General features: G+C 45.0%; 1 protein-coding gene across 2 annotated transcripts in view; it reads right to left on the reverse strand.

Moving 5' to 3' along the window:
- Positions 1 to 15,410, reverse strand: part of ALS2 (alsin Rho guanine nucleotide exchange factor ALS2) — a 384,700-nt gene that overhangs the window by 156,690 nt on the left and 212,600 nt on the right. For both annotated transcript variants that reach the window (XM_063950453.1, XM_063950454.1), the window contains 4 exons: positions 14,262 to 14,452; positions 6,192 to 6,257; positions 5,997 to 6,095; positions 5,719 to 5,883 (listed from right to left, as the gene is read on the reverse strand). In XM_063950453.1, coding sequence (XP_063806523.1) covers positions 5,719 to 5,883; positions 5,997 to 6,095; positions 6,192 to 6,257; positions 14,262 to 14,452 — 521 coding nt within the window. The remainder of the gene's footprint in view (positions 1 to 5,718; positions 5,884 to 5,996; positions 6,096 to 6,191; positions 6,258 to 14,261; positions 14,453 to 15,410) is intronic.

The raw sequence follows: 15,410 nt of genomic DNA on the forward strand, positions 1-15,410 counted from the left end.
CTAGCAGATATGTCATAAGATGAGCCAGACACCGATATCTAGCAGATATGTCATAAGATGAGCCAGACACCGATATCTAGCAGATATGTCATAAGATGAGCCAGACACCGATATCTAGCAGATATGTCATAAGATGAGCCAGACACCGGTATCTAGCAGATATGTCATAAGATGAGCCAGACACCGATATCTAGCAGATATGTCATAAGATGAGCCAGACACCGATATCTAGGAGATATGTCATAAGATGAGCCAGACACCGGTATCTAGCAGATATGTCATAAGATGAGCCAGACACCGGTATCTAGGAGATATGTCATAAGATGAGCCAGACACCGATATCTAGCAGAAATGTCATAAGATGAGCCAGACACCGGTATCTAGCAGATATGTCATAAGATGAGCCAGACACCGGTATCTAGCAGATATGTCATAAGATGAGGCAGACACCGGTATCTAGGAGATATGTCATAAGATGAGCCAGACACCGATATCTAGCAGATATGTCATAAGATGAGCCAGACACCGATATCTAGCAGATATGTCATAAGATGAGCCAGACACCGATATCTAGCAGATATGTCATAAGATGAGCCAGACACCGATATCTAGCAGATATGTCATAAGATGAGCCAGACACCGATATCTAGCAGATATGTCATAAGATGAGCCAGACACCGATATCTAGCAGATATGTCATAAGATGAGCCAGACACCGGTATCTAGCAGATATGTCATAAGATGAGCCAGACACCGATATCTAGCAGATATGTCATAAGATGAGCCAGACACCGATATCTAGCAGATATGTCATAAGATGAGCCAGACACCGGTATCTAGCAGATATGTCATAAGATGAGCCAGACACCGATATCTAGCAGATATGTCATAAGATGAGCCAGACACCGATATCCAGCAGATATGTCATAAGATGAGCCAGACACCGGTATCTAGGAGATATGTCATAAGATGAGCCAGACACCGATATCTAGCAGATATGTCATAAGATGAGGCAGACACCGGTACCTAGCAGATATGTCATAAGATGAGCCAGACACCGGTATCTAGCACATATGTCATAAGATGAGCCAGACACCGATATCTAGGAGATATGTCATAAGATGAGCCAGACACCGGTATCTAGGAGATATGTCATAAGATGAGCCAGACGCCTGTATCTAGGAGATATGTCATAAGATGAGCCAGACACCGATATCTAGGAGATATGTCATAAGATGAGCCAGACACCGATATCTAGCAGATATGTCATAAGATGAGCCAGACACCGATATCTAGCAGATATGTCATAAGATGAGCCAGACACCGATATCTAGCAGATATGTCATAAGATGAGCCAGACACCGATATCTAGGAGATATGTCATAAGATGAGCCAGACACCGATATCTAGCAGATATGTCATAAGATGAGCCAGACACCGATATCTAGGAGATATGTCATAAGATGAGCCAGACACCGATATCTAGCAGATATGTCATAAGATGAGCCAGACACCGATATCTAGCAGATATGTCATAAGATGAGCCAGACACCGATATCTAGGAGATATGTCATAAGATGAGCCAGACACCGATATCTAGCAGAAATGTCATAAGATGAGCCAGACACCGGTATCTAGCAGATATGTCATAAGATGAGCCAGACACCGGTATCTAGCAGATATGTCATAAGATGAGGCAGACACCGGTATCTAGCAGATATGTCATAAGATGAGCCAGACACCGATATCTAGGAGATATGTCATAAGATGAGCCAGACACCGATATCTAGCAGATATGTCATAAGATGAGCCAGACACCGATATCTAGGAGATATGTCATAAGATGAGCCAGACACCGATATCTAGCAGATATGTCATAAGATGAGCCAGACACCGATATCTAGGAGATATGTCATAAGATGAGCCAGACACCGATATCTAGCAGATATGTCATAAGATGAGCCAGACACCGATATCTAGGAGATATGTCATAAGATGAGCCAGACACCGATATCTAGCAGATATGTCATAAGATGAGCCAGACACCGATATCTAGCAGATATGTCATAAGATGAGCCAGACACCGGTATCTAGGAGATATGTCATAAGATGAGCCAGACACCGATATCTAGCAGAAATGTCATAAGATGAGCCAGACACCGGTATCTAGCAGATATGTCATAAGATGAGCCAGACACCGGTATCTAGCAGATATGTCATAAGATGAGGCAGACACCGGTATCTAGGAGATATGTCATAAGATGAGCCAGACACCGATATCTAGCAGATATGTCATAAGATGAGCCAGACACCGATATCTAGCAGATATGTCATAAGATGAGCCAGACACCGATATCTAGCAGATATGTCATAAGATGAGCCAGACACCGATATCTAGCAGATATGTCATAAGATGAGCCAGACACCGATATCTAGCAGATATGTCATAAGATGAGCCAGACACCGATATCTAGCAGATATGTCATAAGATGAGCCAGACACCGGTATCTAGCAGATATGTCATAAGATGAGCCAGACACCGATATCTAGCAGATATGTCATAAGATGAGCCAGACACCGATATCTAGCAGATATGTCATAAGATGAGCCAGACACCGGTATCTAGCAGATATGTCATAAGATGAGCCAGACACCGATATCTAGCAGATATGTCATAAGATGAGCCAGACACCGATATCCAGCAGATATGTCATAAGATGAGCCAGACACCGGTATCTAGGAGATATGTCATAAGATGAGCCAGACACCGATATCTAGCAGATATGTCATAAGATGAGGCAGACACCGGTACCTAGCAGATATGTCATAAGATGAGCCAGACACCGGTATCTAGCACATGTCATAAGATGAGCCAGACACCGATATCTAGGAGATATGTCATAAGATGAGCCAGACACCGGTATCTAGGAGATATGTCATAAGATGAGCCAGACGCCTGTATCTAGGAGATATGTCATAAGATGAGCCAGACACCGATATCTAGGAGATATGTCATAAGATGAGCCAGACACCGATATCTAGCAGATATGTCATAAGATGAGCCAGACACCGATATCTAGCAGATATGTCATAAGATGAGCCAGACACCGATATCTAGCAGATATGTCATAAGATGAGCCAGACACCGATATCTAGGAGATATGTCATAAGATGAGCCAGACACCGATATCTAGCAGATATGTCATAAGATGAGCCAGACACCGATATCTAGGAGATATGTCATAAGATGAGCCAGACACCGATATCTAGCAGATATGTCATAAGATGAGCCAGACACCGATATCTAGCAGATATGTCATAAGATGAGCCAGACACCGATATCTAGCAGATATGTCATAAGATGAGCCAGACACCGGTATCTAGGAGATATGTCATAAGATTAGCCAGACACCGGTATCTAGCTGATATGTCATAAGATGAGCCAGACACCGGTATCTAGCAGATATGTCATAAGATGAGCCAGACACCGGTATCTAGCAGATATGTCATAAGATGAGCCAGACACCGGTATCTAGCAGATATGTCATAAGATGAGCCAGAAACCGATATCTAGCAGATATGTCATAAGATGAGCCAGACACCGATATCTAGGAGATATGTCATAAGATGAGCCAGACACCGATATCTAGGAGATATGTCATAAGATGAGCCAGACACCGATATCTAGCAGATATGTCATAAGATGAGCCAGACACCGATATCTAGGAGATATGTCATAAGATGAGCCAGACACAGATATCTAGCAGATATGTCATAAGATGAGCCAGACACCGATATCTAGGAGATATGTCATAAGATGAGCCAGACACCGATATCTAGCAGATATGTCATAAGATGAGCCAGACACCGATATCTAGGAGATATGTCATAAGATGAGCCAGACACCGATATCTAGCAGATATGTCATAAGATGAGCCAGACACCGATATCTAGCAGATATGTCATAAGATGAGCCAGACGGAGATATATCATAAGATGAGCCAGACACAGATATCTAGGAGATATATCATAAGATGAGCCAGACACCGATATCTAGGAGATATGTCATACGTCAATCTTCTTGGTGGATATCGTCTGGGTGGATATCGTCAATCTTCTTGGTGGATATCGTCTGGGTGGATATCGTCAATCTTCTTGGTGGATATCGTCTGGGTGGATATTGTAAATCTTCTTGGTGGATATCATCTATGCTGCGTAACCATACATTTATATAAGTGGTGTGGCAGTATGAAGGGAAATTGCATTACTAACACATGTATTTTGTGTGCAGCAGGAGGTATCCACCCACACAGGAAACAAAAGTCAGACGTGAGCACATCCACCTACAGTATCTGCTGCAGAGGAGAGTCAATCTGGGAGACTGGTGCAATCAGGGCAGGCAGTGGCCTGTGTGACCAGGACCAGTGTGGTTGGGAAAGCCAGCCAGAGCTCATTGTGCTAGGAAGCCTCTGAGGGCTAGGAGGCCTGTGTCTAACCCTGCAGGAGACAGAGGAGACCACCAAACTCCATGTTGCTGAGAAGAAGCCAGGCTTGTGAGCATTGAATGTGAGTAGGCCAGGAGCTGCCTTACTGTACCTGTCAGAGACAGGACTGGGACTTAGGATGAGACTTTGTGATGTAGACAGTGAGGGGTGAAGGAGTGAGTTAGTCCTGAATGGGGACTAGGTCTGTTTGTTTTTTTTTGTTTCATGTATGCTGCCAGTAAAGCATTACTTTAATAAATTTACCAGACAATACACCCCTCTACCGAGCTCATTGTCCCATAGCTATAAGGAGAACAGGTCTCCCAGACAGAGGGCCAGTAGAGCACACTAAATCCAGATGATGATGACTGGAGAAGGTATGGATAGATGACCACAATACTGCCTTAGAAAGAGCTATCACTAAGGTCTACGTCCTCAGATTTGCCCAAGAGGTTTCCACTGCCCTTTGTGCAAGTGGCACCTGATGCCCACATGTCTTGCATGCCTGTATCTCTGATCCATCCTTATATATACTGCATGGAAGGGGCATGACCTTTCTAATGATCTGCTGGGATCAGGAACAATTGTGCTGAACTTACCCAGGACAGAAGGGACCTCACTAAATCCACTCAATGCAGTTTCTGCTCTTTTCCATCCACCAGCTGTGGGCAAAAAGTGGCCAACTTTCTGGTTGGTATGAAATGTAGATGCAATTTTTGGCAAAAATAGCTAGATTCTCTCTTAGAACCGCTTTATCATTGCAGATATTTACATTAGACTGTCAGGTGTGGATCATATAAAAAACAAACTAACTTACCTCAAACAAGGGTCCGAGGCTTGGGCTCAGACTCCATCTTGCCTCCGACTGCAGTTTCTTCCATATGCATGTCACTATAATGTTTTTTTTAGAAACAGGCCTTTCAGAATGCCCGGTATGAATGTGGTGCTTTAAATGTGACATGGTTTAAACGTTTGCAACCAGATCTGCCGGCAGCGGTAGCAGAGTGTTCTTCCCCAGGTAGCCTGCACATTACTGCCCCGCAGGGCCAGATGGTGCATTGCTGACACAATGAGAAGGAAAGCCCCTGAACTGAACATCCACTTCCTGACATACCTATGCTTTGAGACAGGAAAGAGACAAGGGAAGAGGAGGAGCTGCTTCTACACGTTGTAATGGCTGCCATGGACTGCTGGAGGAGAACTGGATGACGGAAGAAAGCTCTTGCACAAGTACCTTGTGATATCATCAAAGACTCCATAGCCGGTCTTTTTATCCATCACCCACTGACCAATGAACATGCTGGGCGATGAGGAGGTCAGCTTGCCGCTGCGGAGAAGACCATGTCCGTGGCGGTTGTTATCCTGGAAGCAGCCTTCATACACTTCACCATTTGCATACCTGGAATACAAGGAGAAAAGGGAACTGTAGATATATGATGAATGTAAAAATTATGTGTCCTTCAGAATACTAACAATGAGAATACTTATTATGCCAGCTGCATGGGATCTTACCAGAAGGTACCCTGACCACACATCTTGCCCTCTTTCCAATGACCGACATAGCGATCTTTCTTCTTGAAGGATTTATTGGGAATAATGTACTCTCCGTACCTGTGAGAAGAAAATACATGTCAAGACGAGAGATGTCATGGTGATAAGGTGCTTGATTTTAAGAACATTTTTATTAAAAATAAAAATCTATTTTACCCATCCTCCAAGCCGTTCCGAAAATCACCAGAGTACACTCTTCCGTCTGGCCAGCTCAGAACCCCTCTAGGAACAGCAAACAGAGAATAATCCGTCATCAATGAGCAAACACCAGGAACAAAGCTGAACACACTGAGAAATCACCCAGCTGTATCCTGCACCAGATGGAGAATGGTGGTAGATGAAGATTGTGGACAGTCCAGTGCCACCAGCATTACTTGGACTGGGAGAATACTGCATGTATATGTGCCTTACCACCTTGACAAAGCTGGGTTTTTATGGTGAGCATTGTACCACATTACCTGCCCCAGATTGCACTGCAAAGACACAATAACAAATGCACAACAATACCTTCATTTTACACAGCACCCAAAGTAACACAACTACAGATGTAGCCGGGCTCATCCTGGTTGTGGATAATCGCACTCGCAGCTGGATTTTCATGGGTAGCGTGTGCAGGAATATATTCACACCTGCGATCTATAGACATCACATTGTGTGATCACAGTCACAGCCCGGCGCACTCACGATATTTACGCATGCATCACGGGTTGAATGAGCTTGCTACATCTGTATAATTAATATATACAAGGTAATACCAGCGAGTATCCGTTCACCCAGGTAACAGTTCTGCCACTGGCATGGAATAAGGCATATACAGTACCAGCGTCTCATTTCCCCACACCTGCAGGAAAAGTGCGACTGTAGGGACAACTCCCCTGCCAGCTGAGATAATCGGCTACCCAGCTTTCTACACCTAGTATGAAGACTGCCAGTACAGAATGTACCTCTCTGCCACTTGAATGGTCTTGGTCATCTCTGCCCAAGAGCTTCAGTTTCCCCCTTTAGGTTTTTAGCAGAGACACAGTGGGAACCACGGAAAAAAAAGAGGATAGATAATTTTCAGTGCGCTCAGGAATAGGCAGCTAGTTATTGTACCAATCACACAGAGGTAACTCTCATATGTACCTCCACCCAGAGAATGTTCTCAAGCAAACTGCAAAATAATGTGATAATACATACAAGCGCCCAATGAAGGGACCAACTGTAGTTCCGAGTCCTTCCACAAATGATTCTCAATGTTATGTAACAAAGAAAAAAGTGCATATAGTGATGTACCGTTAAAACATTTAATATACAATCACATAAAACATACAACAGTAAAACAATTAGTGCATGGAATCCAAAGTGCAGAGTGTCCAAAGTGCGTAATTACCAGCGGCAAGTTTTTACAAGCATGAGGGTTTATGTTCCACGGCAACTGCGGCTGTCACTTCCTCAATTCGGCTGGTCTGCAGACTATCACACTTGGTCTCCCCTTGGATATTAAAAGCCAGCGCGTTTCTACCCTTTGCGGGTCTTTATCAAGGCATCCAGCAGAATAAAATTCCCTCTCTCCGTCCTCCCTTTTTAAATAAACCGCTACCAATGATTGTGAGGCGGGCGCAGGTGGCTTCTATACATATAATTGCCTACAAAATTCAATAGGGATAGAATTGGAGGACAAAAATTAGAACAGAGAGTATCCCTGGATACTCCCAACAATTCCAATCTCGTTGTTTCCAAAAAAATTGGAACAAATAGAAGGTATCAATCAGGACCCCGAAACCAAGGAGAAAACAGAAATATAAAAGAAAGGGAGGTTAACAGTGTGAAAGCACAAGATAGACCACTCCCCCAAAGGGCTAACCACCGGAGAGATATGAGACAGAGATATTATCGGGGAAGAGAAGAAACACCAGTTCAAACAAGAGAGAGAGAGGTACCGGACGGTACTCCGCCGAGATTACCAGGATCTTATTGGGAGAGACGCAATGCGGTCTCCAAACCAACACGATCACGTTTATCTCTGACTGATAATAACAGGAATGAGGGGTCTCCTTTTTTAGGAGTAGGCCGAGCTATCGACAAGTTCAAGTAAAAAGAAGGGGATGTAGAGGTGGTAAACCAAAGAAAAGACCTAGGAAAAGAGTCAACAGATCAAAAAGGGGGGTGGTAACTACAAATGAGGAGATTAAGGAAAAAACTGGCGACACTAGGGAGGGTACAAAATCTCTGTTTTGGAAAAGGGACTTAAATTTGCCCCTTCTGTTCCCATGAATAGGTTCTCCACCTTTATAGACCTTAATAGGTTTGTTAGAAAATTAACCCTCAAACGGTTTTTTATTAGTAAGGAAGGTAATGAACCACAAACCACTGAGACCCCATCCACCCCATTCAGGCCGAAATCGATCTTTTATCCGGTCCATATGAAGGGCAAATATATAGATACCTTCTATGATTTGGTTCACCAGGATCTTAAAGAATTACCTGATGGAAAGATAAACTACAATATGTCCTGGAAAGAAAGACAGGCTTTAAAATCCCTTAAAGAGAACACAGATTTGGTAATTAAGCCTGCCGATAAGGGGGGTGGGGTTGTTGTTCTAAATAAACAAACGTATGAGGAAGAAGTGCTACGACAGTTGGAGGATCAGGAGACATATGTGAAATTAAGGAAAGACCCCACACAGGAGATTCTGGATAAATTGCAAGGATTACTAACTAAGTACTTAGAACAGAATATCTTGGAGGAAAGGGAATACAAATATCTATTTAATGAGGAACCGGCCACCCCTATTATGTATATTTTGCCCAAAATACATAAAGATCCACTTAGACCACCAGGGAGGCCAATTGCTCGCATCAGGCCATTCCTCTCCCAGAGTGCAACTAAACTTATCATCCACTCACTGGTCATCTCGCGTCTCGACTACTGCAATGTGCTCCTCACTGGCCTCACTTGCTCCCACATCGCTCCCCTCCAATCTGTCCTCAACTCCGCAGCTAGGCTCATCTTCCTCTCCCGCCGCTCCACTTCTGCCACTCCCCTTCGACAAAATCTACACTGGCTCCCATTCCCCTACAGAATCCTCTTCAAACTCCTCACCCTCACATACAAAGCCATCTCTAATTCCACTGCTCCCTACATCTCCAACCTCCTCTCCCTTTATACACCCTCCCGCCCACTACGGTCGGCTGATGACCGTCGCCTCTCCTCTGCCTTGGTCACTGCTTCCCATGCACGAGTTCAGGATTTTGCCCGTGCTGCACCCCTTCAGTGGAATGCGCTCCCCCACTCCATTAGACTCTTCCCAACCTTGCAAAGCTTCAAATGGGCACTGAAAACCCACCTATTTATCAAAGCGTACCCCTCCAATGCATAACCTAGTCCTTAGGCTGCTCCTCCATCCCCCTGCCCCATGCCTTGGACATCTCTGCTTTGCTCGCATACCACCATCAGGCTTCTACCTGCTTGCTTGCACCTCATGTCATCTGTCTGTTGCCCCTCCCCACTAGATTGTTAGCTCTTCAGAGCAGGGCCCTCTTTCCTCTTGTCTAAGCCCTCTTCTTGACACATTTCACTTAGCGACCATCTTTACCTGCTTTTTCCTTGTGCTGGTAAAATGCCCCTCTCTATCTATGGCCGCCAGCCCCAAGTAGTACAATGATTACTCCTTCGCTACTTACATCTAAGCTGTATTATGTTTTGAGAATTGTGGTGCTCTTTGTTACCTGCACTCCATTTTTGTTATTTATTTACTGTTATGCTAAGTTTTGTCTCCCTGTACTGCCCTTTGTACGGCACTGCGAAACACTTGTGACGCCCTATAAATAAAATGTAATAATAATAATAATTGTTTCTGGTATCAATTCTGTGACCTGCAATTTATCTGAATACCTAGATTTTCACCTGCAGCCGTTGGTGTTAGAAAATAGATCTCACTTAAAGGATACCACTGACTTCCTGAACTTATTAACCACTATACCATGGGAGGAGAGCTGTATTATGGTTACAGCAGATGTTAGGTCACTGTATACAGTAATAAATCATCAGGACGGCCTCTTAGCAATTGCGAAAGCTATAGAAAAAAGTGATTTGCCAGGTGGAAAGCATAACTTCATTTTAGAAGGGGATGGAGTTTATTTTAAATAATAATTATTTTCATTTTAAGGAAACTTTTTATCTGCAGAAGGTGAGCACGGCCATGGGCACCAGGTTCGCTCCAAGTTATGCCAACCTCTTTATGGGGTTGTGGGAAGATCGACACATTTGGGATAACAATCCCTTTGGAGTGAACCTGGTGTCCTGGGCAAGGTACATAGACGAAGTTTTTTTATATGGAGGGGGGACGATGACTTACTGAAAGGATTCTGTGAGTATTTGAATCAGAATTCAGTGAACATCTCCTTCACCTTTGAAATGAGTAGAGAGGAATTACATTTCCTGGATGTCACGGTGTACCCCAAGAATGGAGCATTGCAGACAACGAATTATAGAAAGCCCACCGATTCTAGAGCTTATCTTAAACAAAATAGTTGCCATCACCCAGATTGGCTTGGGTCCATACCGTGCGGCCAAATACGCCGTCTACGTAGAAACTGCACAGAAACCAGTATTTACGAGAAACAAGTGGCCGAAATGCAAGACAATTTTGTTGCGTCAGGTTACAATTTAGACATAATAAAGGACACCTCGGCTAAAATAGGCAAAATTACAAGGACGGATTTATTATGTAAGAAGGTCAAATCCAAAGCACAATCCACTTCATATGAATGGGCCTTCATTACGTCCTTCAATAGTCAATATAGAGACTTGGAGAAAATATTGAGGAAGCACTGGGGTGTTCTAAAGAGGGACCCCATTGTGGGGGATAAGCTCCCCAACAAACCTAAATGTATTTACAGAAGGGACCCAATCTAAGCAATGCCCTGGTTAGGGGCGCTTTGCCCCCGGTAAAATCCATGCCCGCCATCAAATCCAAAGGGTTTTTTCGATGCGGCATGTGTATAGGGTGTCGCACTATAAAAGGGGATGGAAGTAGCAAAGTCAGCGAAATTACCATCAACAGAAAGAAATTTCAGGTTGCAGAGTTTATAACCTGCAACACAAAGAATGTGGTATATGCTATAGAGTGCACATGTGGGTTATTTTACATTGGTAGGACCTCAAGACCTTTAAAGGTCCGGATAAGCGAACATCTGCGAAATATAAGAAATGCCTTAGCTACTCATGCCTTATCAGACCATTTCTGTAAGTTCCACCACAAATCCACATCTGCAATAAAAAGGTTCTTAGGACTACAGTGGGTTAAGGGCCACTGGAGGCAGAGAGATCTCTCGTCTCAGTTGGCAAAAGCTGAAATGAGACAGATATATGAGCTGGGCACTTTACAACCGGGGGGGGGGCTTAATCTGGAATTTGAAGTTAAATGGTTTTTATGAAACTATCTTCTCTACTCTGTTTTATTCTGTGGTGTCGGTCTTTGCTTTATTGTGGATTACTGTGATTGGTGGATGTTGCACATGTTAAGGCATTGCACTGTGTATGCACTTTCATTAAAGAAATAAGATATGCATAAGATATGCACTCTTGACACTTTACCACCCCTTTTTAACATTGTATGTTCCAGTTATTATATTAATTATTCCGTTTTATTATTCTTTTTATGATACGTCCGTCTGAATCAACTTGCTAATAGGACTTTATGAAAATGATTACGCTGAGCTATAGTTGATGGAAAGACACTGGAAACCAGAAAAACACCTCCGTTACCGAGGGGGATATGCAGGACCGCGTTGCCATGGACACGGACTACTGAGTTACCCTCCGCGCCGGCAATACAGAGCGATGGTCAGGGAGGAGAAGGGGAGATAACGGTTTCCGGAAGTTAGAAGGAGGAAGTGACGGCGAGGCGCGGAAAGGCTCATGGGACTTGTAGGCAACTACGTGTATAGGAGCCACCTGCGCCCGCCTCACGATCATCACGGAAGCAAGTAGGAGGAAGTGACGGCGAGGCGCGGAAAGGCTCATGGGACTTGTAGGCAATTATATGTATAGGAGCCACCTGCGCCCGCCTCAAAATCATTGGTAGCGGTTTATTTAAAAAGGGAGGACGGAGAGAGGGAATTTTATTCTGCTGGATGCCTTGATAAAGACCCGCAAAGGGTAGATACGCGCTGGATTTTAATATCCAAGGGGAGACCAAGTGTGATAGTCTGCAGACCAGCCGAATGAGGAAGTGACAGCCGCAGTTGCCGTGGAACATAAACCCTCATGCTTGTAAAAACTTGCCGCTGGTAATTACGCACTTTGGACACTCTGCACTTTGGATTCCATGCACTAATTGTTTTACTGTTGTATGTTTTATGTGATTGTATATTAAATGTTTTAACGGTACATCACTATATGCACTTTTTTCGTTGTTACATAACATTAAAAATCATTTGTGGAAGGACTCTGAACTACAGTTGGTCCCTTCATTGGGCGCTTGTATGTATTATCACATTATTTTACAGTGGGAACCATGGCCTGACATTAGACAAATCAAAACCTCAAGGCCTGGCCTAATGGGAGGCACATTCTCACACCTCCCTCCTCCACCAGAGACAGATCCGAATCAGACTTACCCTGGAACCTCGCCCATGGAGTACCCTAATTGTTGTGGAGGCCACTAGCAAAACGGCCACACACAGTCTGTACAGAGAAGAGGCCTTTAAGACCATATTCTTCTGCATAAAAGCAACCCAGGGGGCTAAGAAAGCAACTTCTTGTAGATTCTGAGGTGACAGCGGGGGTTGGGGTTTCAAGGTTACCATACAAAGCCGGGGGAGGGAAGAACCCAACAGGAACAGTCATCCAGTTCCCCAAATGTGCATATCATCATGACAAGCCAGGCAGGTTTCGCCAGACTGGCTGCATTATCTCTGGACAGTGGGGCTAGCTACACCCAGCTATGGGGAGGGAGACTAACGCCAGGCCCGTCTCAATCACAGGGAGAGGTGGGCAGTGCTGTTAGTTTGGGCTGTGGGTCTTGCTGTGAGGTCTCAATCACAGGGAGAGGCGGGCAGTGCTGTTAGTTTGGGCTGTGGGTCTCGCTGCGAGGTCTCAATCACAGGGAGAGGTGGGCAGTGCTGTTAGTTTGGGCTGTGGGTCTTGCTGCAAGGTCTCAATCACAGGGAGAGGCGGGCAGTGCTGTTAGTTTGGGCTGTGGGTCTCGCTGCGAGGTCTCAATCACAGGGAGAGGCGGGCAGTGCTGTTAGTTTGGGCTGTGGGTCTCGCAGCGAGGTCTCAATCACAGGGAGAGGCGGGCAGTGCTGTTAGTTTGGGCTGTGGGTCTCGCTGCGAGGTTTCAATCACAGGGAGAGGCGGGCAGTGCTGTTAGTTTGGGCTGTGGGTCTCGCTGCGAGGTCTCAATCACAGGGAGAGGCGGGCAGTGCTGTTAGTTTGGGCTGTGGGTCTTGCTGCAAGGTCTCAATCACAGGGAGAGGCGGGCAGTGCTGTTAGTTTGGGCTGTGGGTCTCGCTGCGAGGTCTCAATCACAGGGAGAGGCGGGCAGTGCTGTTAGTTTGGGCTGTGGGTCTCGCTGCGAGGTCTCAATCACAGGGAGAGGCGGGCAGTGCTGTTAGTTTGGGCTGTGTGTCTTGCTGCGAGGTCTCAATCACAGGGAGAGGCGGGCAGTGCTGTTAGTTTGGGCTGTGGGTCTCGCTGCGAGGTCTCAATCACAGGGAGAGGCGGGCAGTGCTGTTAGTTTGGGCTGTGTGTCTTGCTGCGAGGTCTCAATCACAGGGAGAGGCGGGCAGTGCTGTTAGTTTGGGCTGTGGGTCTCGCTGCGTGGTCTCTTGGTTAGCAGCGGGCAGCAGTCAGCTGCAGTTACCCAGAGATGCCAAGTGCCCACACCTGTGGACACCCCTTCACCAGGAACACAGATCACAAGGAAGACGCAGTAGACTGGGCACCAGAACGCTTCTGCCCGTCTCACTCCAGCGGAGTAACAAGCGGAGTAAATTAATGAGAATATAATAAAACTCCCAAAAGCTGCTCCTTCACTCCACAAATCAAACTGAGCTCCTATTGGCTGCAGAGCGCTGGTGGAACAGGAGGGGAGGGCTTATAGCTACAAACACATTATTTGGATGTGACTCCTCCGGCTCATACCACACTCTACACCCCCCTGGGTGGCAGCGTCCCTCAGATAGGAGGATACAGACAATGATAATATTCTAGATTAAGCATAGGTTTTTATATACCTGCCATGTGGTTTTCCAGTTAGCCAACGACCCTCGTATGTGGCATCTTTCAGTCGTGGATCCTTGTAAAAGGTGTACTTGGCACTGCGTGACAGAGGTGGGTCCTGTCTTACACTTGTGGGAAGTAAAGGCTCATGCACTCCCCTCAGGGCCTGGTCCACTGCCTGGCTAATTGCTCGGAGCCACTTCGTCTGCAGCACAAAGCGAGAAACAGCTGGTTACAGAATGCATCTCACTACAAGGCGTTTATTCAGCAGCTAGACTGTCAGAAGAGCGCACACTCGGCGACATGACAGCTCCCTGGTTTCCTACTGGTGCAGCAATGTCTGCCACGTCTGTGACTGTACAGCAGCCCTATCCGGCGCTCATTCACACCCATGTCTGGGCAAATGCGTTTCACCCACTGATGCCCAAAAATGAAAGTGAAGTTAATGGTTTCTTTCTGGCGCAATCTCACCGTTGTGTTTTAGGACATTACAGTCCATAGTATGACCTATTCCAGTGTAATAACTCGTATTGGTGCAAGTACACTGAGGGATAAACACAAGGGGGTATACTATTACAGTAGCTGCCATAATCCGTTTTGCGCAAACCCCCCCCCCCCCCACCCGAATTATACAGCAAATCAGGAAAAAACCCTATCCAATTAGCAGAGGAAACTTTTCCCAGAATAATTTATCGCAAATTTCACTTCACCTACTCTGAGCAGGTGAAAAATTGGGGAAAATGCCTATTTTAAAAGGTGAAAATGTTGACATTTGGTTCAGAACCCCTGGGACAACCCCTCCTAAAGACTAATTAAGCACATATAAGTTTTTAATTATTTTTAATTGGGCAATAATGACATGTCAGTTTTGAGGTGAAAAAGTACAGTGATGTAATTTGGGGTTCAAGGTATAGAATAGGTACATTGGGGTGCTGTATGAGTGGGACAAGTGTTTTTAGGCTTGCAGGTGGGAGTCCCATTAAATGACCCAAATTTATACTTCTACCCATTTTATGGGCAAATATTTTTTTTTCATTCAAAAAAAAAATTCAAAATGCATTTAAACAGCCATTTGACCCAATTTAAGTACCCCAAATATATTAAATATAAGCTATAATACACTTTATACTGTTGTTGTATGTTAGTTTAGCATTTTTTGAGAT

This window comes from Pseudophryne corroboree (assembly GCF_028390025.1).
Source record: "Pseudophryne corroboree isolate aPseCor3 chromosome 7 unlocalized genomic scaffold, aPseCor3.hap2 SUPER_7_unloc_10, whole genome shotgun sequence".
Classification (NCBI taxonomy): domain Eukaryota; kingdom Metazoa; phylum Chordata; class Amphibia; order Anura; family Myobatrachidae; genus Pseudophryne; species Pseudophryne corroboree.